The sequence below is a fragment of the Pantherophis guttatus genome, chromosome 10 (assembly GCF_059756535.1).
Source record: "Pantherophis guttatus breed Tessera chromosome 10, ASM5975653v1, whole genome shotgun sequence".
Classification (NCBI taxonomy): Eukaryota; Metazoa; Chordata; class Lepidosauria; order Squamata; family Colubridae; genus Pantherophis; species Pantherophis guttatus.
In genome coordinates, this window is record NC_142072.1 from 1,946,393 (window position 1) to 1,973,727 (window position 27,335).

At 52.1% G+C, this 27,335-nt stretch overlaps 3 protein-coding genes across 6 annotated transcripts in view; 1 reads left to right on the top strand and 2 right to left on the bottom strand.

Moving 5' to 3' along the window:
* Nucleotides 1-1,189: 1,189 nt before the first annotated feature.
* Nucleotides 1,190-4,920, bottom strand: IRF2BP1 (interferon regulatory factor 2 binding protein 1). The gene has a single exon (XM_034438157.3). It carries the CDS (start codon nt 4,661-4,663, stop codon nt 2,840-2,842), a length of 1,824 nt encoding a protein of 607 aa, XP_034294048.1. The 5' UTR covers nt 4,664-4,920; the 3' UTR covers nt 1,190-2,839.
* A 2,808-nt stretch (nt 4,921-7,728) lies between these two features.
* MYPOP (Myb related transcription factor, partner of profilin) lies at nt 7,729-17,259 on the bottom strand. Of its 2 annotated transcripts, none has more exons than XM_034438156.3 (3): nt 17,187-17,259; nt 11,402-12,772; nt 7,729-9,404 (listed from the first exon to the last, which is right to left on the bottom strand). In XM_034438156.3, exons 2-3 carry the CDS (start codon nt 11,853-11,855, stop codon nt 8,767-8,769), a joined length of 1,092 nt encoding a protein of 363 aa, XP_034294047.2. In that variant the 5' UTR covers nt 11,856-12,772; nt 17,187-17,259; the 3' UTR covers nt 7,729-8,766. The 2 variants fall into 2 exon arrangements, with proteins under 2 accessions (XP_034294047.2, XP_034294046.2); XM_034438155.3 differs by lacking the exon at nt 17,187-17,259 and adding an exon at nt 14,901-15,132.
* Nucleotides 16,734-27,335, top strand: part of NOVA2 (NOVA alternative splicing regulator 2) — a 36,434-nt gene continuing 25,832 nt past the window's right edge. The window contains exons 1-2 of one of the 3 annotated variants that reach the window (XM_060693782.2): nt 16,734-16,835; nt 17,455-17,644. In XM_060693782.2, coding sequence (XP_060549765.1) covers nt 17,560-17,644 — 85 coding nt within the window. In that variant the 5' untranslated portion in view covers nt 16,734-16,835; nt 17,455-17,559. The other 2 variants (XM_034438154.3, XM_034438153.3) reach the window with 2 other exon arrangements.

Genomic DNA, 27,335 nt, shown 5'->3' on the forward strand with positions numbered 1-27,335 from the left:
GCTGACCCAACTTAAGGACACGTAGGTGGGCAAGCAAATAGGCTAGAAGACCCCTGGTTCTTCCTCCAACTGTTAAGTAGGTTGTCTTTTCAGACGGCTGCTTTTGGTGGTCCGAGCTGGTGAATCCACTTCTTGATGGGGTCACCTTGCAGCAGAGCTAATGTTAAGTAACACGGTGAGCATCACAGCTTCATGAGCTGGGGCTGAGAGATTCTCCCTTTTCTAGGGTAGCTTTGGGTAGCCTGGTATTCCAGTTTGAGACTCATAAACCGTTCTAGAATCTAGATGAATAGTTGCAGGAATTGGGAATGTCTGATCTAACGAAGAGAAGGACGAGGGACGACATGATAGCAGAGTTCCAATATCTGAAGGGCTGCCACAAGGAAGAGGGGGTCAACCTATTCTCCAAAACATCTGAAGGCAGGACAAGAAGCAATGGATGGAAACTCATCCAGGAGCGATCCAGCCTAAAACTTAGGAGAAATTTCCTGACAGTGAGAACAATTATAATCAGTGGAACAGCTTGCCTTGGGAAGTTGTGAGGGCTCCATCACTGAAGGTTGGACAGCCATTTGTCCGGAATGGAATAAGGCAAGAGTGTCCAACCTTGACAACTTCCAAGACTTGTGGACTTCAACTCCAAGAATTCCCCAGCCAGCATGGATCTCCTGCTTGATCAGGGTGTTGGACTAAAAGACCTCCAAGGTCCCTTCCCACTCGTTATTTTATCATTCTCTTACACCTTTGCCCTTTGCTCCTGCCCATGCTATGTGAAATTGTTGTCAGCAACTGCATGTTTTGCTGGTCATATGGCCTTTTAGGTGGCACCACCATCTATCCCAGGAGTCTCCAACAGTGGCAAGTTTAAGCCTGGTGAACTTCAATGCCCAGAATTCCCCAGCCAGCTTTGCTGGATGTGGAATTCTGGGAGTTGAAGTCCACCAGGCTTAAAGTTGCCAAGGTTGGAGACTCTTGGTCTATACGTTCTGGACTCAGGCATTGTCCATGAAATGTGATAAGAGACCAGAGGCCCATCACCACAGCCCCTGCCATAACCTTCCTGATAAATTTGTGGGGTGAACAAACTAGATAAAGGGCAACTTCAGATGACCAGCAAAGTTGTACACAAGGTGTATTTGTGTGTGTCATTACATACACAGACACAATAGCGGAAAAGGAGAGGAATCCATGGGGGGGAAAAAAGATAACCAAGTTTATTGACAGAGACAAGTAAAAGAAAATACAAAAACAAATTTAACCTTCTCTCTTCCCCCTCTTCCCAAAGATTTCAGTGTGGGAATCTGATCCCCACATCTTCTCCCGTCCAATCTCTTCCCCCATTGCAACACAAACACACACCAAAGTCGGCAGAACCATCAACGAGTGAAACAGATGTGGAATCACACACACACGCACACACACATCAGAGGTTATGGGGTGGTGCCTGTATTTTAGTCCCCTGCACCTCCAAATCCCATCACACCGAGTGTGCCATTCCTCCCTCCCCTTTATGGATTTATGGCCACCCTTCTTTAATTAAGAATGTTGATTTTTTTTCCCTTGCCGCCTAACACCACCCAGGAGATTCTTCTGTCACAGGATTCCTCTGGAGGAGGCGAGGAAGCCGAACTGAACTTGTGTGGGTTTTTTTTTTCCCCCAGTGCCATCCTGAGCAAGGATAAAACGCACAGCACCTCAGAGCAGTCTCCCCATCCAACCTGAACTCCTGTGCCCATTATTCCCAGCCATGGCTGGCTGAGGAGAATGGGCGTGGAAGCCAAGCTCATCTTTTAAGATATGAATACGCCTGAAGACGTATTCTCTGCTCTTCTCTTATTCTTTCAAGAGAGCTTGTGCGGCAGAAAGAAAATGGCAGTGGATTGGGTCCAGATTCAGTGTTTTCCTCCGCACACCTCTCTCAATCCTGGCCTTTCTCTACTCTCTTCCACCTGACAAATTATGCATTTTAACAACAAACACCCCCCCCCCTATTTTTGGCGTGCATGCTTAGTCTTTTGGTATGAAAAATACCCCCCACCGTCTAACTGAAGATCAACACGCGAGGCACTTTTTCCATCCCTCTCTTCCTCCTGCCACACTGCTTCCCCCTAATTTCCCAGACCCTCTTTCTCCTTTTCCCCTCCCCCCAACCATTCCCACACAGCATGCCTCCTTCCCTTCCCTTCCCTTCCCTGGATCCACCCAGCAGACTTCTGAACTTCCCAACCAAGGTGCACAGATTCAGAACAGTGTCCAGCGATGGGCTGTGATGGCCAGGCTGTGAGAACAACACGTACAGAGACCGGCCAACCAACGGGGAGAAGGCCTCTGAATGCAGTGGAATGGGGGAGCATGAGAAAGTGAAACTGCAACCAGGATTAAGTAGCACCTAAGGGACCAATGTGAGGCTGGGGAAACGTTTTGGTTCGGGAAAGAGTCAAACATCAAGACATCAGAGAAAAGCGGGCTGTAGCATCTTCGTGGCGAGCAGGATGCCTCAAGAAACTTCTGAAATTTCAGAAATGCATCCGCCGAGCTCATCAACTCCGCATTTCAGTCTCCCCATCCCACAAGTGAGTAGTTCATCCGCCCACCCCTCCCCCACCCCTCCCCCCCTGTAGTAGGTTACGTAGATGTGACTTCAGATATAAGCTGGCTATGGAAATAGGATTTAAAAAATAGAATTATATACAGGCTCCCCAAGTCCGCAGCGGGTTGCAGAGGATGTCAGAGAGGCAATAAGTTACTCCAGTCCCTGCCCCGGCTGCAGGAGCCAAGGTGGGTAGGGGGCGTCCCGTGGCACACCATCCCAGATCGTAGCTGCTCCTCTCTGCCACTTTCATGGATCGCGTTCCTTTTTTACTTTGACATCCCCTGCGAGGATGGTGGCAATCTCGCCCTGCATGAAGGCCCAGGGCACATTGGAGCCCACCAGGGGGCACTTCTCCCCGCTGGGGCAATAGACCTCTCCAGCAGCTCCTTGGGCTTTAATGAAATCCCGTGAACAGGGGAAGCAGAACTTGTGGCCTGGCACCGATGGACACTGCACAAAGTGGGTGTCCTCCAGCCGCTCGTGGCAGATGGTGCAGCAGAGCGGGGCGCTGCCAGCCCCTCCGGACGAGTCGGGGGCACTCTGGGTGCCGCTGGGTTCGGCCGCCCCGGAAGAGTGGGCTCCAGAGGACGAAGACGAGGAAGAGGAGGAGGAGGACGAAGAAGAGGTGGTGGTGGCCGCTTGGCCCGGCTCTCCGTTGCGGGGCACCAAACGGTGGGGTCCCGAGGTGGCTGGCGAAGCCGGGCTGGTGCTGTTCTGCCGGGCGGTGGTGGAATGCACCGGGTTGAGCTCCTTGCCGCCCAGCGTGTCCGCCACGTTCTTCAGGGCCGTGATGGGCGAGGGGTCGTTGCGCAGGGAGGCCTCGGGCAGGCCGGCTTGGGTGGGCAGGTGAGCCAGGCCCGGGGGCGGGTACAGCCCGGTGGAGGATCCCGGGGGCAGCCAGTGCTGGCGCTGCTGCTGCAGCTGCTCTTCACCCGTCAGCTTCCCGGCCGCCAGGTCCCCCTCGGGCTCCGGGGAAGCCTTGCGGCGTCTCAATCCAGGGCGGGCGGGTGGCGCGGCCCGCAGCAGCACGTTGGGCGGCCCGGCGGCCGAGGAGCCGTCGAGGAACTGCTGGGGCAGCGCGTCGGGCGCTGGCGGCTCACGGAAGTAGCGCACGGCCTCGGTGAAGAGCTCGGCCAGCAGGCGCCAGTCGCCGGAGCCGTGCCGCTTCTCGTACTCCAGGTACTTGTAGCCCGAGGACAGCACCTTGCCCGGCTCCTTCAGGCAGTCCTGGAACATCTGCTTGGCCACGGCCAGCACCCCGGCGAAGACGTTGCCCGAGCCGCAGGGGTACTCGGCGAAGAGCTTGAGCTCGTACTCGTAGCCCGGCCGGGCGGCGGCGTCGAAGGCGAAGATGCGCCCGGTGAGCGCGTGGTCCTTCTTGAAGCGCACGGTGAAGGGGGCGCAGCCGCACAGCGCCAGCAGCTGCTCCCGCACCGCCTTGGGTTTGCCGTGCCACTCCTCGGCGCGGGCCCGCATCGCCTCGTTCAGCTCGGCCAGGCACTCGCTGTGCCGCGCCTTCTCCTTCTCGTACTCGTAGCCCGCCCGCGACGCCGGCTTGGCCAGTTCACCCAGCAGCGGCGAGGCCAGGGGCAGCGGGGCCGGCGCGGGACGCACGGCCGCCGCCAGCATCAGCCCCGGCGGAGGCACCAGCCCGGCCGGCGCCGGACCCACCAGAGCGCGCCGGGCCGTCGGGCTCTGCCGGCTGCCTTCGCCGCCGCTCACCTCCTCGCCGCCGCCGCGGCCCAGCCCGTTGGGCAAGCGCGGGCTGAGCGCGTAGTCGGGGCCGGCCAGGCGGGCTCGCTCGTAGCGCTCCAGCCCCGTCCCGCCGCCGCCGCCGCCGTCCTTGGCCTGCTTGGCGCCCGGCGGCCCCGGCGATCGGCCCTCGGGCATGGCGTGGCTGCGCTTCAGCTGCCGCGCCGTCTCGATCAGCAGCTCGATGCGATCGGCGCCCTCGAAGTTGACGCAGCCCCGGCAGACGGCCTCGCTGAAGTCCCAGATCATGGCCCAGGGCATCTTGGGCAGGTCGCACAAGTAGCACCATTGTCTGCGGGACGCCTGCACCGAAGACATCTTGGCCGCCGCCGCCCGCCCGCCCCGCCCGCGCCGGCCCCCGACGCCGAAACGCCGCCGAAACAACCGGCCCGGCGAGGGGGGAAGCTGGCCCGCGCGGCCGGGAAGGGGCTCTGTGCGGGGCGGGGGAAGGAAGGAGGCAGGCAGGCAGGCAGGCCGGAGCGGGCAGGCAGGCAGACGAGGCGAAGAGGGAGGAAAAAAAGGGGGGGAATCCCCTCTCGCCTGCCCTCCTACATGGAGAAACTTACATAAGTCCCTCGCGAAGCCTGTCGGGAGATGTAGTCCTGGAACTGGAGGGAGGCGGTCTGGGTTTGCGGTGGGGGGGGGCGCTCTTAAAGGCCCCGCTGCGGGCTGATGGCCGCAGAGGTGGATTGAGGAGACTTTCAAAATTGAGGATGTCTTTGGAGCCTCGCTGAGCTAGATATCTCACAGTGGTGAAGGACTACTGTTCCCATTTTTCACAAGGGAATGCACAGGGGTTGGGGAGTCCGGGTGATTTCAAAGAGGAGAAGAGATGCTTGCAGTTGCACTAAAACGGGGGTCTCTAACCCTGCCCTCTTTAAGACTTGTGGACTTCAACTCCCAGAATTCCCCAGCAGACCTGCAGCTATCTGGTTGGCTGGCTGGCTGGGGGATTCTGGGAGTTGAAGTCCACAAGTCTTGAAGTTGCCAAAGGGTAGAGAACCCTGCACTAAAAACCCTTAAGACTAGGATGGTCCATCTGTCCATGGTCCCGTGTCCATCCTCCACAGAGGTGTTCTTTTGTTCCCAACGCTATATTGATGAAAGCAAGTAAATCTCATGAGATGGGCAGCAAACAAATGTAATAAATAACAAATAAATGAATTTGGGGTGTCAATATTAAAACAGCTTCTTTTCCCCAGGAACGAAGGATTCCCCACTTTCTCCCTTTCCTGCCTTTGCATCAGATGTTCCAGATGCCCAAATATTGTCTCTTAACTATTGCAGAAGGACCGATTCAGATAACCACTTTCCATGTAAATCACAGATTTAATTTTCAACTTTTATCAGGGGTGGTCCTGCCCCCACCACTTTTTGGGGTGCAGGTGAAGGTTCCGAGGCCCAGGATGTCTCTGCCCCTCGAAAAGTTGTACCTGCCCTTCCGACGTAGGATACCCAAGATCCAAGAAAGAGTTAACTGGGCTTTTCAGCGTTAAGGAAAAGGAAAATACATTACCCACTTGGCAAAGCGGCTTGAAAGCCCGGATGTTGGGCTGTGGTGCATTTCCGGCTGCACCACTTCCTCTTTTTCTTTTTTTTTCCTTTTGCAAATCACCTCTGCCCCTGCAGTTCAAAGTTCAACTATCAGGGGTGCTGCTAAGGGGGTTCTCGACAGGCAGGGAGAAAAATTTTAAAAACCCATCAAATCCACAAGGAAGAGGCTGTGAAGATGCAAGCCTCGTATTCCTTTTCGTCCAGCCAGAGTGAGTTCCAGGGTTCACTTTCCGCCAGAGAGCTGGCATGATGGCCCTTTGCAAATCCTTGCAAAGGATTAACGGAGAGAATGTGGTTGGTGTGCAGAGAATAGGCCCAGCGTTGTTTAACCCAGTGGTTTTTCAAACTTGGGGCAACTGGGTGATATGGGGACTCCAAATCCCAGAATTCCCCTAGACAATTTTCTCCCGCTCCCAAATATCCCGAATCTGTAAGCCCTGCAAGGATGGCATTGAATGGTGGCAGTTGGAAGTACCCAGGAGCCCCCATGGGGGATGCCAAGGGGGGGTGTTATTCAAGCAGGCATCGCTTCCCTTCCAGACATCAAGGCAGCCATTCAAAATCCCTTGTTGCTTTTTATTTGGGATCAACTACCAATTTTTCCTCTTTCCCAATTTAATTTTTTTTTTTTTTTACGTCTAGGTTTGTGGGTCTTTGGAAAGAGCACTGAAATATTTTAATCACAAAGCTAGTGGTTTTCCAGGAGACTAGGATGGATGGAGCCTATGCAAGCCCTGGATGGGCTTGGCAAAGAGCTTTTCATAGATTTGAGGCCTCTATGGAAATTGGGGGGGGGAGTCTCATTTGTCCTGCCATTCGAGCAGAAGTGGTCATGTGGCAGTGCCCGATGGCTGGAGGGGAAGAGATGTTTCTCCAGAAGCCTCAGCCAGCCCAACAGATGGCCAGAGCCTGACTGCATCCCCATTGCAAATGAAGGACTCCAATAGAAGAGAATTTTGGGAGCTTGGGTTGAAAGGTGGGATCCTTGGTGCTCCCGAACTTGGGGATTTTCTTGCGGATGTTTTATGACCCAACTAGGGAACATCATCAGTGCTAGAAGGGAGGAGGAGGAGGACTGTGGGGTCCTTGGTGCTCTCTGAGCTTCGTTGTTTCTTGCAGATGTTTCATGAACCAACTAGGTAACATCATCAGTGCTAGAAGGTATTTGTGGAGAGCAGGAGGAGGGGGAGAGGGGCAGGAGGACAACAACTGTGGGGTCCTTGTTGTTCCCTGAACTTGGTTGTTTCTTGCAGATGTTTCATGACCCAACTAGAGAACATCATCAGTGCTAGAAGGGAGGAGGGGGAGGAAAAGTGTGGGGTCCTTGGTGCTCCTAACCTGGTGGTTTTCTTCCAGACATTTCCTGACTCAATGAGATGACCACATCAGTGTAGAAGGGAGGGGGATTTGTGGAGAGGAGGGGGAGGGGGAGGATGACAACTGTGGGCTCCTTGTTGCTCCTTGAACTTGGTTGTTTTCTTCCAGACGTTTCGTGAACCAACTAGGTAACATCATCAGTACTACTGTTGCTGATACCACTGATGATAATACTGGTTGGGTGATGAAATGTCTCGCTGAGCAGTGGAAATTCCTGTTCAGTCATAAGTCAAGGACTACCTATGTGCAAAACCAGCAGTATGAAATATTCCCCCCCCTTTTTTTGGGGGGGGGAGTGTGAGAATATTTCTTAAATGACCGACTTTATCCCTTTTGCATCTTAATGAGGCATGAGTTCCACCTTCTCCGCCTACAGCCCTCCCTTGCTCACCGCCCGTGTGTCACAGGTGTTCCAGTGAGAACTGAACAAATCCCCCAGAGAGATCTGACCATCGTATGAAAATAGTTTATTGAGCTTCTACCGGAGGGAATCCAGTGCCACCAAAGGCATTGACTGCCACATGCTTTCTTCTCTGCGATGCTCCAATGATCTTCCGGCTTCCGGCCTGGCCTGAAATTTCCCTAAAAGTTACGTTTCTTTTCCAGACTAAAGGGGCCTGGACCAGCTCCCCATATGCTAGGATGGAACAAATAAAACTGTTGCATTGTGGGAACAGAACTGCAGGAGCCCTGGGTCTCACTAAACAATCTGACCAAATTACAGGTAGTCCTCGACTTACAACTATTTGTTTAGTGACCGTTCGAAATGACGATGGCACTGAAAAAAGTGACCGATTACCGTTTTAGACACTTAACGACCGTTGCAGTATCCCCATGGTCACGTGATCAAAATTTGGACACTTGGCAACCGGCTCGTATTTATGACGTTTGCAGGGTCTCAGCGTCACGTGATCCCCTTTTGCGACCTTCCGATCAGCAAAATCGACGGGGAGGCCAGATTCACTTTACGACCGTCTCGCTAACTTAAACCACTGCAGCGTCTCACTTCGCAGCTGTGGCAAGCGAGGTTGTACGGCAAGGCGAAGCACACTTAACAAATGTCTCACTTAGCAACAGAAAGTTTGGGGTCAATTATGGTCGTAAGTCAAGGACTGCCTGTCCTATGTGGCCCTATCTAATTTTTTCTGACTTTTTCCCAGCAAGCCTTCCCTTTGGAATTGAAGACCAACATTCCACCAATGGAGAAGTGAGCAGCGGTGCGTGGCAGCCCACAGGGCGTGGAATAAATGTTTGCAGTTATGCTTGGACCACAAAAATCAGCAGAGGGGACCTCAGGGACTGGCATGGAGTGTGGCCCCTGGTGCGGCCACCACAAGGCCTGGCGTCAGAAGTGGGGGTAGTGCAGAGGGGTCCAGCTTGCCCTCCCTGTGGGAAGATGGAGGGAGAGACTGAAACAGCCATCCCAGGAGAGCAGCCCCCCCTCTGCCTTTCCTTTTTGGATGGAGGGGGCAGCACATCTGTCCTGATGCTCACAAATTCTTCCAGCGCCCTCTGCGTTTCCGAGTTGGGGTCCCCTTCCTTCGCTTCTGCGCCGGAGGGGTCCGGTTTGTAGATGGCCCCCTTTCAGTCCCGGGCTCTTCCTGCCTTGGAGATAGCTCCAACTTGGCAGGCACGCCCTCGCGAGGAGGGGCAGTCTCTGTGCCCGGGGCTGCCATGGGGAGACCGTATTCCCCATGTGGGGGCAACAGACCATTTGGCAAAGCCGGAAGGAGGGGCAGCAGTGCCGCCACCACATCCGTGAGCCGTTCCAGGCCTTGCCGCAGGGTGTAGGTCAGCTCCCGGATGGCTGTGGCTGTCTCCCTCTGAGCCTGAAGGAAGTCCAGAGAGGGCTCGACAGGCAGGTCCAGGTGGGCACGTCGGCACCGCAAGGGGGGTGAAATCGAAGGGCAGGGAGTGGTGCCCAACAACTCTCCCGGGGAGTGGTCGGGATGTGGTCGGCAGCCTAGGCAGGATGGAGATGGAGCCAGCTGGACAATCTGCAGTGATGAGGGTTGGCCTGGAGGGGGCGCTGGTGAGTCACATTCCTTGGGTTTCAGCAAGCATGAAGGCTGGACAGAGGTCTCTGGGCTGCTGGAGACGTTGGCCCTGGTGGGCAGATCTGTAGGGGCTAAGGAAAGAGAGTTACTGTGGTGGAATGGGGTCTGGATTCCCAGGAGGGAGGGGCTGCATTTCAGAGGGGAAAGGGGCAGTGAAGTTTAGATCGCTTGTGTGAGAGAAAGAGGGTGAAGAGGGCTCCTCCCTAACTGTTCCCCAGAATATACGTAGAGTTATGCAAAGGGTTAGTTTAGGGTCCTTGGTGCTCTCTGAGCTTGGCTGTTTTCTTGCAGATGTTTCATTGCCCATTTAGGTAATATCATCAGTGCTAGAAGGCAATGGGATTTCTGGAGAGGAGAAGGAGGACTATGGGGTCCTTGATGCTCTCTGGGCTTGGTGGTTTCTTGCAGACATGTTATTACCCAGCTAGGTAACATCTTCAGTGCTAGAAGGGAGTGGGGTGTGTGGAGAGGAGGAAGAGGACGACTGTACGGTCCTTGGTACTCTCTGAAATTGGTGGCTTTCTTGCAGACATTTCGTGACCCAACTAGGTAACATCATCAGCCTCTTTACCAGTTACTTTAGTCTGGCAAGATTCTGCTATAGATGGGGAACAAGAACAACAATTACTCTGTTGTTCTTGGGGCCTGACAGTTACCAGCCTGCTGGCGTCTCCAACCCAGCTGCTCCCCTCGACACCTCCACCAATACAAAGGGATCCCGCCATCCCTGGCCTCCTGTGCCAGCACACCTGCCGAGACAGCTGCTGAGTTTCTCTAGTCTAGATGAATCTTGCTGGTATGCAAGGAAGGTGGCAGACAAACCTCATGGGGGTGCCGCAACGGTCGTAAGTGTGAAAAACAGTCATAAGCCACTTTTTCCAGTGCCGTCGTAACTTCGAATGGTTACTAAATGAACTATTGTAAGTAGAGGATTATCTGTAATGGTTTAGTTGTCTGAATAAAAAAATGCTGGAGTTTATTAATCCAGCACTTTTTAAAAAAAGTTTAAGAAGATTGTGGCAGAGTTTCTAAAATCTACATTGATTTAACTATACGCAGGATTTTTTTGGTGTCTTTTGCTGCAGTAAATTTCCTAGGCCAGAAGTGAATATTCTATTTCCATGGCATTAGCCACAGCAGAGAGATAGATCCATCTGTTGCCTCTTTAAAAATTGGGGGTGAGGAGGGGGGGCAGGTAGCTGGCCTCAAACTTTGCCTGAAGCCCCTACAAACTGGAAAGGTTGTCCTGCCCCACAGCAATATATGAAAAAGGGCTCCTTTTTATCATTTATTCAGAGAGAAAGTTACACAGTTTATTATGGTCATAAACCAGCTCAAAACAAATGCAAAATTCAAAGCAGCTGTTCCCAAATCACCAATATTAAAAATAAGCAGGAGGACCCGGCACTGTGAAACCTTGGAGGGAGTGAATAATTAGATTAATTAAACAGTGTTCAAATATTTGAGGGGCTGCCCCAAAGAAGATGGGGGGCTCAACCTATTCTCCAAAGCACCTGAAGGCAGGACAAGAAGCAATGGATGGAAACTAATCCAGGAGAGAAGTAACCTGGAACTAAGGAGAAATTCCCTGACAGTGAGAACAATTAACCAGTGGTTAATCAACGAGAAAGGAGAAACTTCCTAACAGTGAAGATAATTAACCAGTGGAACAGCTTGCCACCAGAAGTTGTGGGTGCTTCCATCACTGGAGGCGAGATTAAGGAGAGATTGGACAGCTCCTTGTCTGGAATTGTATAGGCCAGGGTCTCCTGCCTGAGCAGGAGGTTGGACTAGAAGACCTTTGAGGTCCCTTCCAACTCTGGAAAAAGTCTATTGGCTTGTCAATGGTGGGGAAGCCCTTGACTCATGTTCAGAGGCACCCTGGCAAGCCTGGGCCCTTTTTTCATTTAGAAACCAGCTCCAGCTACTGGCAACTGTCTCTCCCCCCCCCACCTCTAGGAACCCAGTCCGGTCCAAATGCCAACCCACCTCTTGACAAATTGATCCAGAGTGTTCCTGCTCCCTGATGCCCAACTGACCCTTTGGCCCCAGGACCGTGGCTACTCACCGATGCCATGCTCAGCTGCCGGTTGGTAACTGGGAGGCCCAAAGCCCGACGTGCCCTGCAAGAGCCCAGACTCTGCCCCTCCTGGACCTGGCATCACACCAGGCCCCAGGATGGCAAAGAGTGTTTCCTCTTCGGCTGAGAAAGCCTCGTCACCAGCGTTGCCCGTCCCTTGGGTGGAGTGGGGCACCCGTGCCAGCTTCTCCTTGGTGCGCCGCTTGAAGTCATTCCAGCGTTTCTGCACCTCCTGGCCGGTGCGCTTCCAGCTGGTGATGCTGTTGATCTTGCCAGCGATGCCCTCCCAGACCCGCCGGCGTTCAGCCACCGTCACCCGCCGGCTTTGGGTGCCATAAAGCTTGCCATAGTTGGCTCGCACTTCCTGGATCAGGATCTGGTTCTCCTCGTACGAGAAACGAGGTTTGCGAAGACGGGTGATCTCCTCGCTGTCCCCAGACATCTCTGGCCATCAGATCCCTTCTTAAGGGGGGGGGCTCCTGCCCTTGGGACCTTCCTGCCCGGCTCCCGGGAAGTCGGGTGAAGATGGTGGGCACTGCCAGGGGTCTCACCTGGGGGCTGTGGGGCTGGCAGTGACAGGTGGGGGGGCAGCAGCTGAGGCTGGTTTTACCACTCCAGGGAGCAAGTGGAAAGCTCCTTTGGGCATCGCTGGACAGGAGCCTGGCAGCCTGCAGGCTGGCAGAGGGGACCCCCCTCCCAAGAAGAAAGCAATGGGAGGGGGGAAGCCTGGCTGCTGGGCCCCTTTGCTTCACAGGATGCTCTCTAGGGCCACCTTCTCCTTCAGGCCCCCCAGCTCTCTAAGGCTGCCCGGTTCCATCTGATGCCAGCCTCCCTCTCTCTCTCTCTCTCTCTCTCTCTCGCCTCCCTCCCTCCCTTCTCTTCCTCCTCCTCCTCTTCCTCCTCCTCCTCCTCCTTGGGCATGCTCACTGCTTAGCCGCACTCCCAGCAGGCCATGGGGGCAGCCGAGCGGTTTCCATAGCAACCGTGGCCTGCTGCCTGCCTCCCCCCCACTTGCCTCCTCTGGCCAGCCCCAAAGCCTGCTGCTGCTGCCAATTTGGAGCGCCAGCAACACTCTGGGTCACAAGCCCCAGGTGGGGGCCCTCTTGGCCACCTCTCTTCCTCCCCCCCCCCAATGGGGTAAAAAAGGCATGAGAAGCAGAGCTTGGCACCCCCAGTTCTAAGGGGTTAACCCTTTGGGGGTTGTGGGGGGAAGATTTGGTCATTTGCCTTTGCAGAATGGGTCTCTCTGCTGATGGGAATCCAGGTTCCCTTTAATCTCCTCTGGTTGATCTTCAGCCAGCAGGGACCAAGGTCTCATTCGGTCCCCATTTCTCCATCTTCGGGGATCCTGCAAAGATGCTAAAATAAATAATAAAATAAAACAAAAATTCATTGGCCTGTTGTTGGGCAAACGACCAGCAGGTGGCAGTACTGGAGCAGACTAGCATGCAAACCAACTCCATTCTAGGCTATGATCCCTGTTTTGTCATTTCAGATGTTATTGAACTTACTATATGGAGCCCTTTTTCTCAACCATGACAACTGGACGCTTTGTCGACTTCAATTCTGGCTTGGAAATTCTGGGAGTTGAAGTGCACACAGCTTCAAGTTACCAAGTTTGAGAAACACTGCAATAGTATCTGTATTTAACGTGGTCCACACTCATAGATGTTAATTTTTTAATGAATGCATTTTAACTTTGTGTTAAACTTTATTTTGCTCATTATCTATTAAAGATGGATGGGTGGATGGATGGATGGGAGGGAGGGAGGAAGGAAGGAAGGAAGGAAGGAAGGATGGATAGATAGAGAGACAGATAGATGCATAGAGGTAGTTCTTGACTTAAGACCACAATTGACCCCAAAATTTCCATTGCTAATGGAAAACAGAATTTTGCCCTATTTTACAGCCTTCCTTGTCACATTTGTTAAACGGATCACTGCAGTTGTTAAATTAGTAACACGGTTGTTAAGTGAATCTGGCTTCTCCATTGATTTTGCTCGCCAGAAAGTCACAAAAAGGGATCACGTGACCCCCAAGATACTGCAACCGTCATAACTACGAGTCAGTTGCCAAACGTCTGAATTTTGATCACATGACCATGGGAAGGGTGCAATGGTCATAAGTGTGAAAAATGGTCCTCGGTCACTATTTTCAGTGCTGTTGTAACTTCGAACGGTCACTCAAAGAACCGTTGTAAGCTGTTAGGAACAATTTGGAAATCTTCAAAGGTCCTGGATCATTTTGCTCAATGAGTAAATGTATAGTTTTGTTGGATTGGAGTCTCTTTACCTAGTTTTAGGCCACATTTCAGGCCCAGGTTTGCATACAAATATTGACAATTCAAAAGCATTTGTGAAGTTTTCCTCCCCGCCGTGCTTTTCTCCCACCTCTGCTCTGTGGAGGGCGCAGGCTGTGTGAAATTGCACAACCAGCGTGCGTGAGTTTGCGTTGTCTTTTCTTTTCCTTTTGAGCAAAAAAAAAAAAAAAATCAATTCTCCAGCAAGTCTAGGAGGGGGCCAGGTGGTTAAAAAGGAAGGGTGGATCCCCTGGGTGGATCCCTCAGCCCCCATCAGGGAATGGGGGGAGGGAGAGGAAGGACATGGTGGCAGTCTCCCTTGGAGGGTGGGGGGTTCCTTGGGGGCTCAGCTTCCTTTGCCCGGGATCAGACAGCAGGACCAGGGGTGGGGGTCTCTGGGGAGTTTGTGGAGCAGGGAGGGGGCTGCGTCCAGGCTGCCCGGAGTCCAGATGTGTCAGCCGTGGACAATAGGCAAGCAGGAAAGGACAGACAGATGGGCCGGCTGAGACAATGGCCGGCCGCTTAACATTCAGGAGCTGTTCTCCACTGACTTGCTGCCCCCCCCCCCTCGCTATTGAGCTGGCCAAAGACTGCCAGGATGAAAAGCCCATCTGCTCAAGGCTCTCTCCCCCCCCCAGCCCCCATTCACTTGAGAAGCAAAGAGGGCCTGAAAGAGAGGCTTCCCCAGCTTCTCTTGCCCAGGGCTGCAAATGGTGTCCAAGGTGGGGGGGGGGTTTCAACACGGCTTTCGGCATGTGGATCTTTCTTTCTTTCTTTCTTTCTTTCTTTCTTTCTTTCTTTCTTTCTTTCTTTCTTTCTTTTTCTTTCTTTCTCTTCTCTTTCCTTCCTTCTCTACTTCATTCCTTCCTTCCATCCCTCTTCTTTTCTCTCCTTTTCTCTTCCTCCATTCCAACTTTTCCTTCCTTCCTGCTTTCATTACTTCCTTTCTTCCTCCTTTCCTCCTTTCCTTCCTCTCCCTTTCTCCCCTTCCTTTCTCTTCCTCTTTTCCCTTTCCTTCCTTCTTTCCTCCCTCCCTTCCTTCCTCCCTCCTTCTTCCTTTCTCTCCTACCTTCTTTCTTTTCCTCCCTTCCCTCTTTTCCTTCCTCCCTTCTCAATTTCTCCTCCCTCCCTCCCTCCCATTGCCCATTAGAGAAGCTGGGGAAACAGAGTAAGCTATCAGCTACCTACCTAAATGTGTGGATATCGAAGCCCCTGTCAAGGAAGGGGTGTCAGTCCGAAGCCTCTTGCAGTGCTCTGGCCAAAGGCCTGCAGAGAATCCAGAGCGTCTGAACTGAAATTTAGGCTGCTGCCTCCCTTCACCCAGATCTGGCTTATTACACCGACTGGCGATAACTGCTGGGTCGGCAAAGAATGGCTTAGTAAGACACATCCCTGAAGACTTTGTGTGCGGAGGGGCCATGGACAAAGATGAAAATGACTTTAACAACATCAGCAACAATAATAATCATATCCCTAGGTTTGATGAGAGATTCAGCATCCATCTCTCATCCAACGGGGGATATTATTATATTATAGCCGTAGAGCAGGATTGGGGCCAAATGGATCACCAGCCAGGATTTACTAAGTACTTCAGCATCCCCATTTTAAGCTCTGCTGGACAAGTTGCTGAGCTCCTTAAAAAAAAAGCAGTTCATTTATTTTTATGCTTATGTGTGAGGTTGGATCTGTGGAGCAAGTAAAAGGAGGGGGAAGGAGGGAGGGGGGGAGAGAGAGAGAATATTCAGATAGTCCTCGACTTATGACCACAATCGAATCCAAAATTTACGTTGCTAAGTGAGACAGTTGTTAAGCGAGATTTGTTCCATTTTGCGACTTTTCCTGGCCACGCTTGTGAAGTGAATTCCTGCAGTTGTTCAGTTACTAACACGGTCGTTCAGTGAATCAGGCTCCACCCCCCCGTTGACTTGGCTTGTCGGAAGATCGCAAAAGGGGATCACGAGAGCCTGGAACCCTGCAACCGTCATAAATATGAGCCGATTGCCAAGGGTCTTAAATTTGGATCATGAGACCATGGGACGTTGCAACGGTCGCAAGTGTGAACATTGGTCCCAAGTCCCTTTTTTCACTGCCGTTGTAACTTTGAACGGTCACTAAATGGATGGTTGTAAGTTGGGAACTACCTATCTTTGTATTACAGGAAAGTGGGAGCTGAACCCGTAATTACAGTGTGTCTTAAGGTCCTTTGTGAAGTGTGTGTCTGTTTTGTGAGTCCAGGTGGGGCACCGTGTGCAGGGAATGGTGGTTTAATAACCCAGGCAGGACAAAAGGAATGTTGTGTCCCTTGGAGGAGGGCAGAGCAGAGAGGGGCACTGGGAAGCAGCCAGAGGCACCTGCCTCAGTTTCCCCTGCGGTATATTTGAAAGGAAACGGTTCCTGGGAACAATCGGGGGCCTCTCTGCAACGGGAACTTTCCTGTGGGGCCCCCCTGGAAACCAGCTGAGGAACAACAGCCCCCCCCCTACGGTGGTCTTGTCAGGCTCCAGAAGGCCAGTTTCCCCATTGATGCTCACCTCCACAGCCCCTCTAGCCTCCTCACACCCCTGAGAGGTAGGCCGGGAGGATGCAGAAGGGCAGCGGGTGGCACAGCACAAGAGGAAAGGAAGAGGAGGGAGGAGGAGGAGGAGGAAGAAAGGAAGAAAGGAGGACGGATGAACGGCACCCTGGAGGACAGGCGAGCAACCTTCCCCCCCCCACCCCGCCTTTTTCCTTTCCCCATCGGCTCTGTCCTCCAGCCCACCCCACCCCCGGCAGCTGCCTCTTCTGTCCGCCCCCCTTCCCCCCTCCCCTCCCGCCCAGCTGCGTCCCCCTCCCGGGAAGAATAGCGCCTCTCTCTCTCTTTCTCGTTCCGTGCCTCTCCGCCGGCCCCCCTGCTTTCACTTGTCAGCTCCTGGCAACCAATCTGCTGGGGGGGGGGAGACGGAGGCTGGGGGGGTGGGTCTCTGCTTCCACGTCAGGGGCTGGGCTGCTCCCTCGGACGCCCCCCCCTTCTTCCCCGCACCCTCCCTCCCTCCCTCCCTGCCGGCTGCAAGAGCGAGATGCGGGGAAAGCCGAGCCGCTGCTGCCCTCCGCTCGCGCTTACTCGCTCTTTCCCAACGCGCTTCGGTGGGTTTCGCTCCCCTCGCCCCCCCCACCCTCCCGCTTTCTCCGCCTCCGGGGCTCCCCCGTCGTCGCCCCCTAAATCGCCTCCCCATCCCCGTTTCCCCTCGCTAAGCACCTAAAGAGAAGGGCGAGGGAAGGGGGGACCCCCGGGGCGGGTGGGAGGGTGGGTGGGCTAGCCTTTTCTTCTCCTTCGCTGCGCCTGCCTTCCTTTGCGGGTGGGGGGCTCCGTCTCCACCGCCCCCACACCCCGCTTTTCCTGGGGGAAGGAGGAGGAGGAGGAGGAGGAAAGGAGGCTGGCTAAAGAGAGAGAGAAAGAGAAAAGGAGGACTGGGTCCCTCTCGGGAGCCCACCCACCCAATTCCCGTCTCGGCCGGTCCGTTTCCCTGCCGCCTCGGGTCCGTTGCACCTGGATGTCTCCGCTCTTCCTCAGCTGGACACACCTCCCTCCTCCTCCTTCTCCCACCCCTCCCTAAAAGCTGAGCATCTTCGCCCCCCCCAACACCCCCTCCCCCTGCTGGAGTCTCCCGGGTACGGCGGGGGGGGAGTCCTCCGCGCCCTCGGCTTGAAAATGCTGGCAGGTGGATCGGTCCATCAGAACGGGCTCTTTCCTTCGGCCCCCCAGCAGCCGCAGCAGCCGTCGCCGCCCTCGCTGTCCCAGCCGCCGCAGCCGCAGCCGCCAGGGGGGCCTCAGCCTCAGCAGCCCCCCCAAGCCGCCCCGCAACCCCCCATGGATTCGGATCCCCCCGACTCCAGGAAAAGGCCCTTGGAGACCCCCACCGAAGCCATCAGCACCAAGAGGAGCAACACGGGAGGTGAGTCCATGGGGGGCGGCGAGCAGGTTGCGGGGAGGTTGGGGTGGGTGGGGGGCTCGGACGGGGTGGGGGGGCTTAATCGAAAGATGGAGGAAATCGACGGGGAAGAAAGACCCTTCCCCGTTCCGAGCCGGCTTCCCAACTGGCGACATGAACGCCTTCCCTGGGCTGAGAATATGTCTGTGTGTGGACGAGGGGGGGGGGGGGTTGTCTCTGGGAATTCCGACAGGGACCCCTGGCTCCTGAAAAGACCCTGCCCCATCCTTGGGGAGGCTGTCTCCCTAAACAGAGTCCCTGACATCCCAAGTCTTTCCTGCAAAAAAGGTCTCTCTCCTCCCCCCCCATCCCCCCCCAGGTCTGAATCTTCCCCAAAAATCTCTTAAAAGGGGGGAAAAAGGCTAATCTCTCTTTCTCTATGGGGGCATCAAAGCCCCTTGGATCTATTTTTCCTTTCCCCCCACCAATTTTTCACCTCCCCCTTTCCCCCACCCCTTCATTTCCTTCCTCTTCCCTTTCTCCCCCCCTCCTTTGGGGGGGATTTCTTCTCCCAGCCTCCAATCTATGGGGGTTTTTTTCTCCCCTCCTTCGTGCCCGGACCCACAACCCACAATTTGCACCCTCCAGAACCGGAGGCTGAATCTTGCTTAGATCAAAAGGGGATTTTTTTTCTTCCCTGGGCTTCAGCATCAGCCCTGGAAGGGTCTGGGTGAATCGGGCCCTTCCCTTCCTTCCCCAGCCTTTCTCCGGGGACAGCATCTCCATCTCGGCCTTTCCTGCCTCGAAAGGGGTGTGGATGTGTGGATGCACACAAAAGAGGACCCCCCCCAACACACACACCTCTTTTCCCTTCCTTTTCCCAGCCTTGGGTCCACCTCAGCCCATCACAGCTGGCGATGTCAAAATGGAGTCCGCTTGTCTGCTTAGGAAGGGAAGGGAGAGGAAGAAATTAATATATATATATATATAGTTTGCACCCAGAGGGACTGTAGAAAACCTGCCAGTCCCTTCTTTCTCTCGCCCTCCCCTCTGCAGCAGCAGCAGAGGAAACAGGGGAAGGATGTGGAAATATGAACAAAAACAAGGATGCAAAAAGGACTGGGTGATACCAGGGATTTCTGGGCAAGGAAGGAGGGACTGTGCCAGCTAAGGATCTTTTGGGGAATGTTTTCTGTTTTATTTGCTGCTTTTCTGAATGTGGAGGAGGAAAACCTGCTTTGAAAAGGATTGGCTTTGAGGTGTGGATTTTAATCCTTGTGCTGTCTTAAAAAAAAAAAAAAGGAATCTGGAAAATAGCAATCTCTCCCTCCCTCCCTTCCTTCTTTTCTTCCTTCTCTTTCTTTTCTTTACCTCCTTCTCCCCAATAGGACAATTAGCAGTCAGTTTATGTGTTTTTACTCATTCTTCTCGGCCTTTTGGCTAAGATCAAGTGTAGAATCTCACTCATTAGTCCTCCTCTTCCTCCTCCTCCTCCCCCTTCCTTCCTTCCTTCCTTCCTTCCTTCTTCCTCTTCCTTTTCTTCTCCCTCCTCTTCCTTCTCCCCAATAGGACAATTAGCAGTCAGTTTATGTGTATCTTCTACTCATTATTATTTCTCCACCTCCTTCCTTCCTTCCTTCCTTCCTTCCTTCCTTCCTTCCTTCCTTCTTTCTTTCTTTCCTTCCTCTCTCCCTCCCTTCCCTGACTCTTCTGTGAAGGACAACTTCAATTCCATGAGGTTTCGAGGGCTTTTGTGTGTTTGTTCCTCCCCGGTGCTAAGAATAGATTCCTTCTTATCATGATGATGATGATTACATCGTGATTGCATCTGGGTCTCTTTTATTGCTTCAAATGATGATCCGGGCTGTAGAGGCGCCCACCGAAACGCGTGGCTGCCCAGGCAAGGCAGGGAGTCAACGCCGACACCACCCTCGCCAGGCAATTAACATTTGGAGATATGCTGCTCGGGAACTGCAGCGTTAAGGCAGAAAGCAATAAATATGGCTGAGAAACAGCTTTGGGGTCCTGCAGGAAAATGTCCTGCTTTGATGATTATGCTCTGACCAGGGAGATGGGAAATAAATAAGGCTTGGAAAGGAGGCCTTAATAGCCAAGAGAGACTTGGCTATTCCGGCCTGCAGATTAAAAAAATAGGAAGAACAGTTGCAGGTTTGGGGTTTGGGCAGTCAGGAGAAAAGAAGGGGAGACATGATAGCAGCGTTCCAGTATTTGAGGGGCTGCCACAGAGAAGAGAGGGTGAAATTATTCTCCAGAGCACCAGACGTCAGGACAGGAAACAATGGATGGAAACTAATTAAGGAGAGAAGCAACCTGGAATTAAGGAGAAACTTCCTAACATTGACAATTAACCAGTGGAACAGCTTGCCACCAGAAATTGTAGGTATTCCATCACTGGAGGTTTTCAAGAAGAGGCTGGACAGCCACTTGTCTGAAATGGGATAGGGTCTCCTGCTTGAGTAGGGGGTTGGACTAGAAGACCTCCAAGGTCCCTTCCCAGTCTATTCTGATTGATTGATTGATTGATTGATTTGAGGAAGGAAGAGGGAGAAAAAAACAGGCCAGAAATGGAGGAATTCCCGCTTGGGTGGCTGTCCCAAGGAGGCTGCATCAGAGGGGAGGAAGAAGGAGATGAAGCTCAATTTGGCTGTGGAAAGCAGACTGTGGTTATCAAAAGCGGTTTTTATTTTGAAAGGCAACTGGACTGGTTTTGTTTGTTTGTTTGTTTGTTTGAAGAAGAAGAAAACCTTTTGCTCCCTATCCTGGGAGCTTCACCCGTTGTAGCTTCGTTGGCTTCCAGGATAGGAAGCCGAAATGTTTTCTTCTTCCACACACAAACCCAGTCCAGTTGTCTTTCAAAATTAAAAACCGCTTTTGATACAACGATACCCTGGATGACCGAGAAGGCCGTGGTGGTTATGTGCCCGGCTGGTCCTGCTTTTTATTGAGGGCCAGTCTGGGTGGCGTTGGGCTGATTCCAATATGGATTTCGGGGAGGAAGAAGGGAGTGAATTGGATGGCACGACAGGAAGGCGGGAGGGAGGGAACGCACCGAGATGTGTTCGTAGTACCTAACGTGTGTGTGTGTGTGTGTGTGTGTGTTGCAACGGACAACGGATGGCGGTGGAAATGCGCAAGGCGGAAGGCCAGGCAGGCCTCGCGGCCCAGCCAGGAGGTCAGTGAGCCTGGGGGTCTTCTGTGCATCTGTGCATGTTTGCCGCCCTGAACCCGAAGGGAGTGAAGGTCAAAACAGGGTGGGATTTTTTTTTTAAACTCGGCGTGTCCAGTTAGGGGTTTTCATTTTCGTTTTTGTTTTTTAAAAAAGGGAAGGTTGCTGGAGCATGTCGGAAGGGCGAAATAGGAAGGGATGCAAATGACCGGATTAATTCTGGCTTGGCATGGCTGGCAGTTAATCCCAGTGCCGCCGTTTTGTGGAGTATCTGGGAAAAAAAAGCATCATCAAAACTAGGCAGGTCCCTACTACAATGGACAAGCAGGCCTTGCCGGAGGAGGGCAGAGACAGCGTGGCATCATCGCCAGCTGGGCAGCCTGAGGAAGAGCTGTAGCCGTCGGCAAAGGAGCGTGGTGAACCCAATCTCTGGGTGTAGGAGTTGGTGGTTGCAGAGGCCGTGGGTTGGGGAAGGGAAGGCAAAATTTAGGGCTGGGCAGAAGGTTCGGATGAGGAACTCTGAGGAAGATGGACTCGGATGCGTATTTTTAGCTAGGAAGGTCTTCCTCATCAGCCTTCCGAGACGAGGTGGGATGGCGGAGTCCGGAGAGGCTTCCTGATGTCCAGCCTGACATAGCCTTGGGGTTTCTCCTTCATGCTGATGGACAGCTCCGATCTTTTGTGGTCCTCAAGGAAGCCGACTGGCTGGGGCAAGAGGGTGTTGCTGCTGCTCTCAAAATGGCTGCAGAGGTGACATCGCCCAGGCCAAAGCTGGCTTCCGAGGGGAGAGGAGACCCACAGAGCAGTTCCAAAGGCCCAAAGAGGAGATGTTCCCATACCACCACCAACCAAGAACAGAACAACAGAGTTGGAAGGGACCTTGGAGGTCTTCTAGTCCAACCCCCTGCTCAGGCAGGAACTCCAATACCATTTCAGACAAATAGTTGTCCAGTCTCTTCTTTAAAAACTTCCAGTGTTGGAGCTCTCACAACTTCTGTAGGCAAGTCATTCCACCGGTTAATTGTTCTGTCAGGAAATTTCTCCTTAGTTCTAGGTTGTTTCTCTCCTTGATTCGTTTCCATCTGTTGCTTCTTGTCCTGCCTTCTGGTGCTTTGGAGAATAGGTTGACCCTTTCTTCTTTGGGGCAACCCTTAGATACTGGAAGATGGCCATCACGTCACCCCTCGTCCTTCTCTTCCTTAAACCAGACATTACCCAGTTCCTGCAACTGTTCTTGGTCTGTTTTAGTCTCCAACCCCCTGATCATCTTCGTTGCTCTTCTCTGCACTCTTCGTAGAGTCTCCACATCTAACATCTAAGCCAGCGGGTCCTTCACATTTTACAGTGGTGTAGTGCGGTGTGGGGGAAACCTTGGCCCTTTTATGGCTTGTGGGCTTTAAACTCAAAAGGGCCAAGCTTCCCCACTCCTGTTTTAGAGGGTGGGTGAGCCTGAATTAATACGGAGAGAAACTACAGGTCCTGCCCACACAAGGGAGCCCTTTCCACAAAGCCGTGGGAGCAGAGGGTAAGGAGCTGGTCGGTGAATCAACCATCTTTTCCAAGTTTGGGAGAGTAAACAACTCCTCCCACCATGGCACGGTCTTGTCATCGCTGCTGCTGCTGTTGCTGTTGTTGTTGCTTTCGAGACGAGATGCCTTCAACCCCTCCTCCCCAAATCCCAATAAAACCAGCAATTGCTGGTTTGCGCAAAGAAGCATAAGTCCTGCGTGCAACAAATTTAACCTGGATTATTTGGGTCTGCGCTGTAAAAGAATCAAACGGGCTGGATCCGCACCGGATGCCAGGCTATTCACGTGCACACAAACAAACAAAAACCACCAACGTTGGTTAAAACCAACCAGGTTCGTTGAAGTCCACAAATCTTAAAGGAGGCCAAGTTTGAAAAGCCCTGTTCTGAAGGCCTAAATGACCTGCGGTCCTCTGTTGGGGCTTGGTTAGCTTAGCTCCGGGTTGAACATCCCTGCCTAGTTTTGCCATTGACCTGAGTCAGCGTGTTGTGTGCCTCCTTAAGGGATGGGAAAGGGGGAGCATGTGTGCGCTCAGGGCAGGGAGACCCTGAGGAGCGATGGGTTTTGGGGAGATCAAGACGGCTGACCAGGAAAAGCTAAAAGAAGCAGAGAGGTAGGTAGAGAAGATCTCCTGGGATCTGCTCTAGTCTTCTGTAGAAGGAGATCCTCCTAGGCAGGAAGAGGGAAGGGGGTTCTCTTTTGAGGGGATCTTGGGTGCTGAGGGTTTCCTTTAGGACTGGATTAGGGCCCCATTAGAGGATCAGTTGGTCATTTAGGACTTTAGAGGAAGGGTCTCCAACCTTTTGTGGACTTCAACTCCCAGAATTCCCCAGCCAGGAATTCTGGGAGATGAAGTCCGCAAGTCTTAAAGGGGCCTAGGATGGAGACCCTTGCTCTAAAGTCCTAAGTGGCCAACTGATCTTCAGAGGCATGTTGATGATGGGAACAAATGATTGCGTGTGGGCTCACTTTCTTGATCTTGAAGGATACAAGTAGGTCCTGCTGCTACCTGACTTCTAGGCCTCGGCTTTGTATACAGGTAGCCCCGGATTGGCAACCGTTCATTTAGTAACTGTTCGAAGCTATAACAGCATCGAAAAAAAACCCCTGACTTACTATCATTTTTCACGCTTATGACCATTGCAGCATCCCTGTGGTCATATGATCCAAATTTGGATGCCGGTCAACTGGCTCATCTTTATGACGGTTGGACTGTCCTGAGATCAGGTGATCCCCTTTGGCGACCGTCCAACAAGCAAAGTCAATGGGGAAGCCAGGTTCACCGAACAGCCGTGTGACTGACTTAACAACTGCAACCATTCACTTAACAGCTGTGGCCAGAAAGGTCATAAAACAGGACAAAAACTCACTGAACAGGTGTCTCGCTTAGCAACAGAATTTTTGGGCTCAATTGCGGTCGTAAGTCAAGGACTACCTGTAGGTGAAGACATTTCTTCTTCTCTGCCCGATCTACAGGGAGGCGAGGGTAAGGCTGGCACAGTCTCCAGGAACAACAAAAAAAAAAAACAAGACCTTTTAACAGATTAAGAGAGTTGGAAGGGACCTTGTAGGTCATCTAGTCCAACCCTCCACCCAAGCAGGAGACCCTACACCATTTCTGACAAATGGCATCCAATCTCTTCTTGAAAGCTTAAGAGCTAGTAAGCTATCATCCACAGGCAAGGCAGAATAGAGTCGATTTTGGTTGCAAGTCGGAAAAAAAGTTGGGCTGGAAGTGTTTAAGTGGTTGGATGGCCAACTGGCAGGGATACTGATGATGTTACCTGGTTTGGTCATGAAACGTCTGCAAGAAAACAAGCAAGCTCAGAGACCACCAACTGAGGGGTCCAGTTCAACCCTGAGCTACAAATATTCTCCTTTATAGGGATGCTATCATAATGAATTTGACTGGAGAGGAAGTTGACTTGCTGTTGGTGGTGGCAGATGTTGATGTTGAAGGTGGTTGGACTTGGCGGTGGGCCTAACTGGACTTGGTGATGTCCAAGGCCCTTCCAACTGTAAACATGATGGATTAATATAAGAATTGTAATGCTCAAAACCCCCAAAGGGGACAGGACGACGCCACTTTAAATCCCAGAATTCTTAGCAGCGGCCTTGCTGGTTGAAGACTTCTGGGAATTGAAGTCCACAGATCAGTGCTTACCAAACCTGAGTAAATTATCCAAAATGGGCTAAAAGTGGCTTTTATGAAACAGGGACATTTCCATTGAGTTAAAATATTATCAGGGTGTTACAGTGTTACGCAAACTGTGCCACTTTAAGACATGTGGAATTCAACTCCCAGAATTCTCTGCCGGCTGGGGAATTCTGGGAGTTGAAATCCATGCATCTTAAAGTGACCGAGTTTAAAGAATCACTGGCTTAAAGGGTTTGGGAATAGATCAAATACCAACAAAGAGGCCGTTTCCCGAAATCTCAAGCTATTCGATTTGTGATTGCTACCGATTTGCTTTGGCCACGATTCTCAAAGAATGAACCAAAGGGGAAAATAACGGCTAACCAGCCTATCGATCTCAAATATAGATTTCACACAGTGCCTTGAACTCACAAAAATATTTGGCACTCGCTGGACAGGTCAGTTCTGAGGTTGGTGTCAGTGTTTCTAACAATAGTTTCTTGTGATCGGTGAATTTCAGGGACACAACCTTGTGGTTTTCCTGGCAGTAATTTGGAAGCCAATTTCGGAAAGGATTTTGATTTCCCAGTGGTGGGTTTGCCTGGCGCTCTCCCCCTACAGGTAGTCCCTGACTTACATCCATTCATTTAGTGACCATTCAAAATTCGTGATCAAAATTCAGACGCTTGGCATCTGGTTCACATTTATGACAGTTGCAGTGTCTTTGGGGGTCACATGATCCCCTTTTGCAACTTTCTGACAAAGCAAAGTTAACGGGGAAGCCTGATTCACTTAACAACCGTGTGACTAACTTAACTATTGCAGTGATTTACTTAACAGCTGTGGCAAGAAAAGTCATAAAAATAGGGCAAAGCTCACTTAACGAACTTCTCACTTGGCAATATAAATTTTGGGCTCAATTGTGGTCATAAATTGAGGACTACTTATATTCCCCACTTTAGATCTCTGTCTTTCAGAGAGAACCCGAGGTTTTTCATCCCTAGCATTCCCCAAGACATGATGCAGAGGTGCCCATCACAACACCCCAGCAGTGTCTGCAGGGCATCTCAAATAAGTCAAGATGGAATTTTGGACCATTCCCTGTGAACACCCAACAATTTGTGCAAATGACACAGATTATGCAATCTGCAATGGACACATCATCTCCTCACATCCTCACCACCTTGAAGATAGCAAGGAAATGACTATCTCCGAATAGGTCTTTTGCAAGGGGCAACTGGACTTTTTGGTTTTTTCTTTGAAGATGTTTCGCTTCTCATCCAAGAAGCTTCTTCAGCTCTTGACAGGATAGTGGGGAAGGGAAGGCTTTATACTTCTTGCAGACTGCTGGTCATTTGCATCCTTTTAGAGAGTCGTTGAGGCCACCTAGAGGTTTATTTGTGTCCTCAGGGTCACCTGAGTAGTGCAAATGGGTGTGTAGCAGTGGTGGGTTGCTACCGGTTCACTCCGGTTCAGGCAAACCGGTAGCAGTAGTGGCAGGAGGCTCCGCCCACCCATCCGGATGTCATCAAATATGCTCTGTGAGTGAAACGGTAGCAAAGGTAAGTGAAACCCACCACTGGTGTGGAGCCTTCTTGGAACTGCTGAAAGGACTGTGTTGTAGACTGGAGATAGATGATGTCGTATCCCCCCCTCTGTTGAAAGAGGGCTGTTCAATTGTGACATAGATGGCCTCTTTGAGTCCTCTTTTAAACCAGCGGTCCTTTCTGTCCAAAATGTGGACTTTGCTGTCTTCAAAAGAACGGCGTTTGTCTTTTAATTGCAGATGGACCGCTGAATCTAGTCCTTATGGGTTTGTTCTCCTATGTTATGCCACGTGTTTACGAAGTGGTTGTTTTGTTTCCCCAGTATACAGAACTGCAAATGGCTCCCTGCATCGTACTGCATATACCACGTTGCTCAGTTTGTGTCTGGGTGTTTTATCCTTGGAGTGGACAAGCTTCTGCCTTAGTGTATTCTTGGGTTTGAAGTCTGGTTTCAGTCAGAGCTAAAGAAGCTTCTTGGATGAGAAGCGAAATGTCTTCCAAGAAAAACCAGAAAGTCCAGTTGCCTCTTGAAAAAGCACCTTTGGGACAACCATCACCTGGAGGACTGAGAAACTCCATAGACCTATTGGGTTGATCTCTGCTGGTTGATCACTCCAGCCAATTCAGAGCAGACTTCTCCGGGAGAATCTGGGCTCTTTGCCTTCAACCCGGTAGTTTTCTTCCCGGCTGCCATCAGAATCAAAAGGGCAGAAGAATTTTCTCGGGCCTGGCAGATGGAAGGGTCCACAGGACCAGTTGGCGCACCGGGGGAGGGTGTTGGTCCTGCCACCTTCTGATCAGTTGGGGGTTGTTATTATGGGCCATTTCATTTGTGCAAATTAAACGTCGCCGATCGATCTCGTCTTGCCCCGGGTTATTGGTTTTGTAGAGTGGGTTCTCGTCTTTAGTAGCCTCTCCTCCGTTCGCTCCATTGCTGATAGTCTGGGGGACTTGCCGTGGGCGTGCCAGATGCCTGTGGAGGATCCTGAGATGACAAGCAAGAAATGCGTGGCAGTATCCGAGTGGCGATGGTGGCCGTCGGTTTAATAAGGCCCCTTAAGCCGATTTGTAGGGGATGCTGGAAACCGAACACAGGATTGCTTGAAGCTGCAGTTTAGCTCGCTCATCTCCTAAAGCAGCATTTTTCAACCATGGCAAAATTAACAGTGAATGGAGTTCAGTTCCCAGAATTCCCCAGCCAGCTAGCTGGGGAATTCTGGGAGTTGAAGTCCACTAGTCTTAAAGTTGCCAAGATTGGACTCCCCTGATTTAGACAAAACTACATCACTCAGCTTTTAGTTTCTGACTCCAAATC

Coding starts and splice junctions, on each gene's coding strand:
- IRF2BP1 (XM_034438157.3), bottom strand. CDS start 4,663: ATGTCTTCGGTGCAGGCGTCCCGCAGACAATGGTGCTACTTGTGCGAC.
- MYPOP (XM_034438156.3), bottom strand. CDS start 11,855: ATGTCTGGGGACAGCGAGGAGATCACCCGTCTTCGCAAACCTCGTTTC. Junction 9,405..11,401: donor GGCAGCTGAGCATGGCATCG/GTGAGTAGCCAC, acceptor CTCTTTCCTTAG/CCCCTACAGATCTGCCCACC.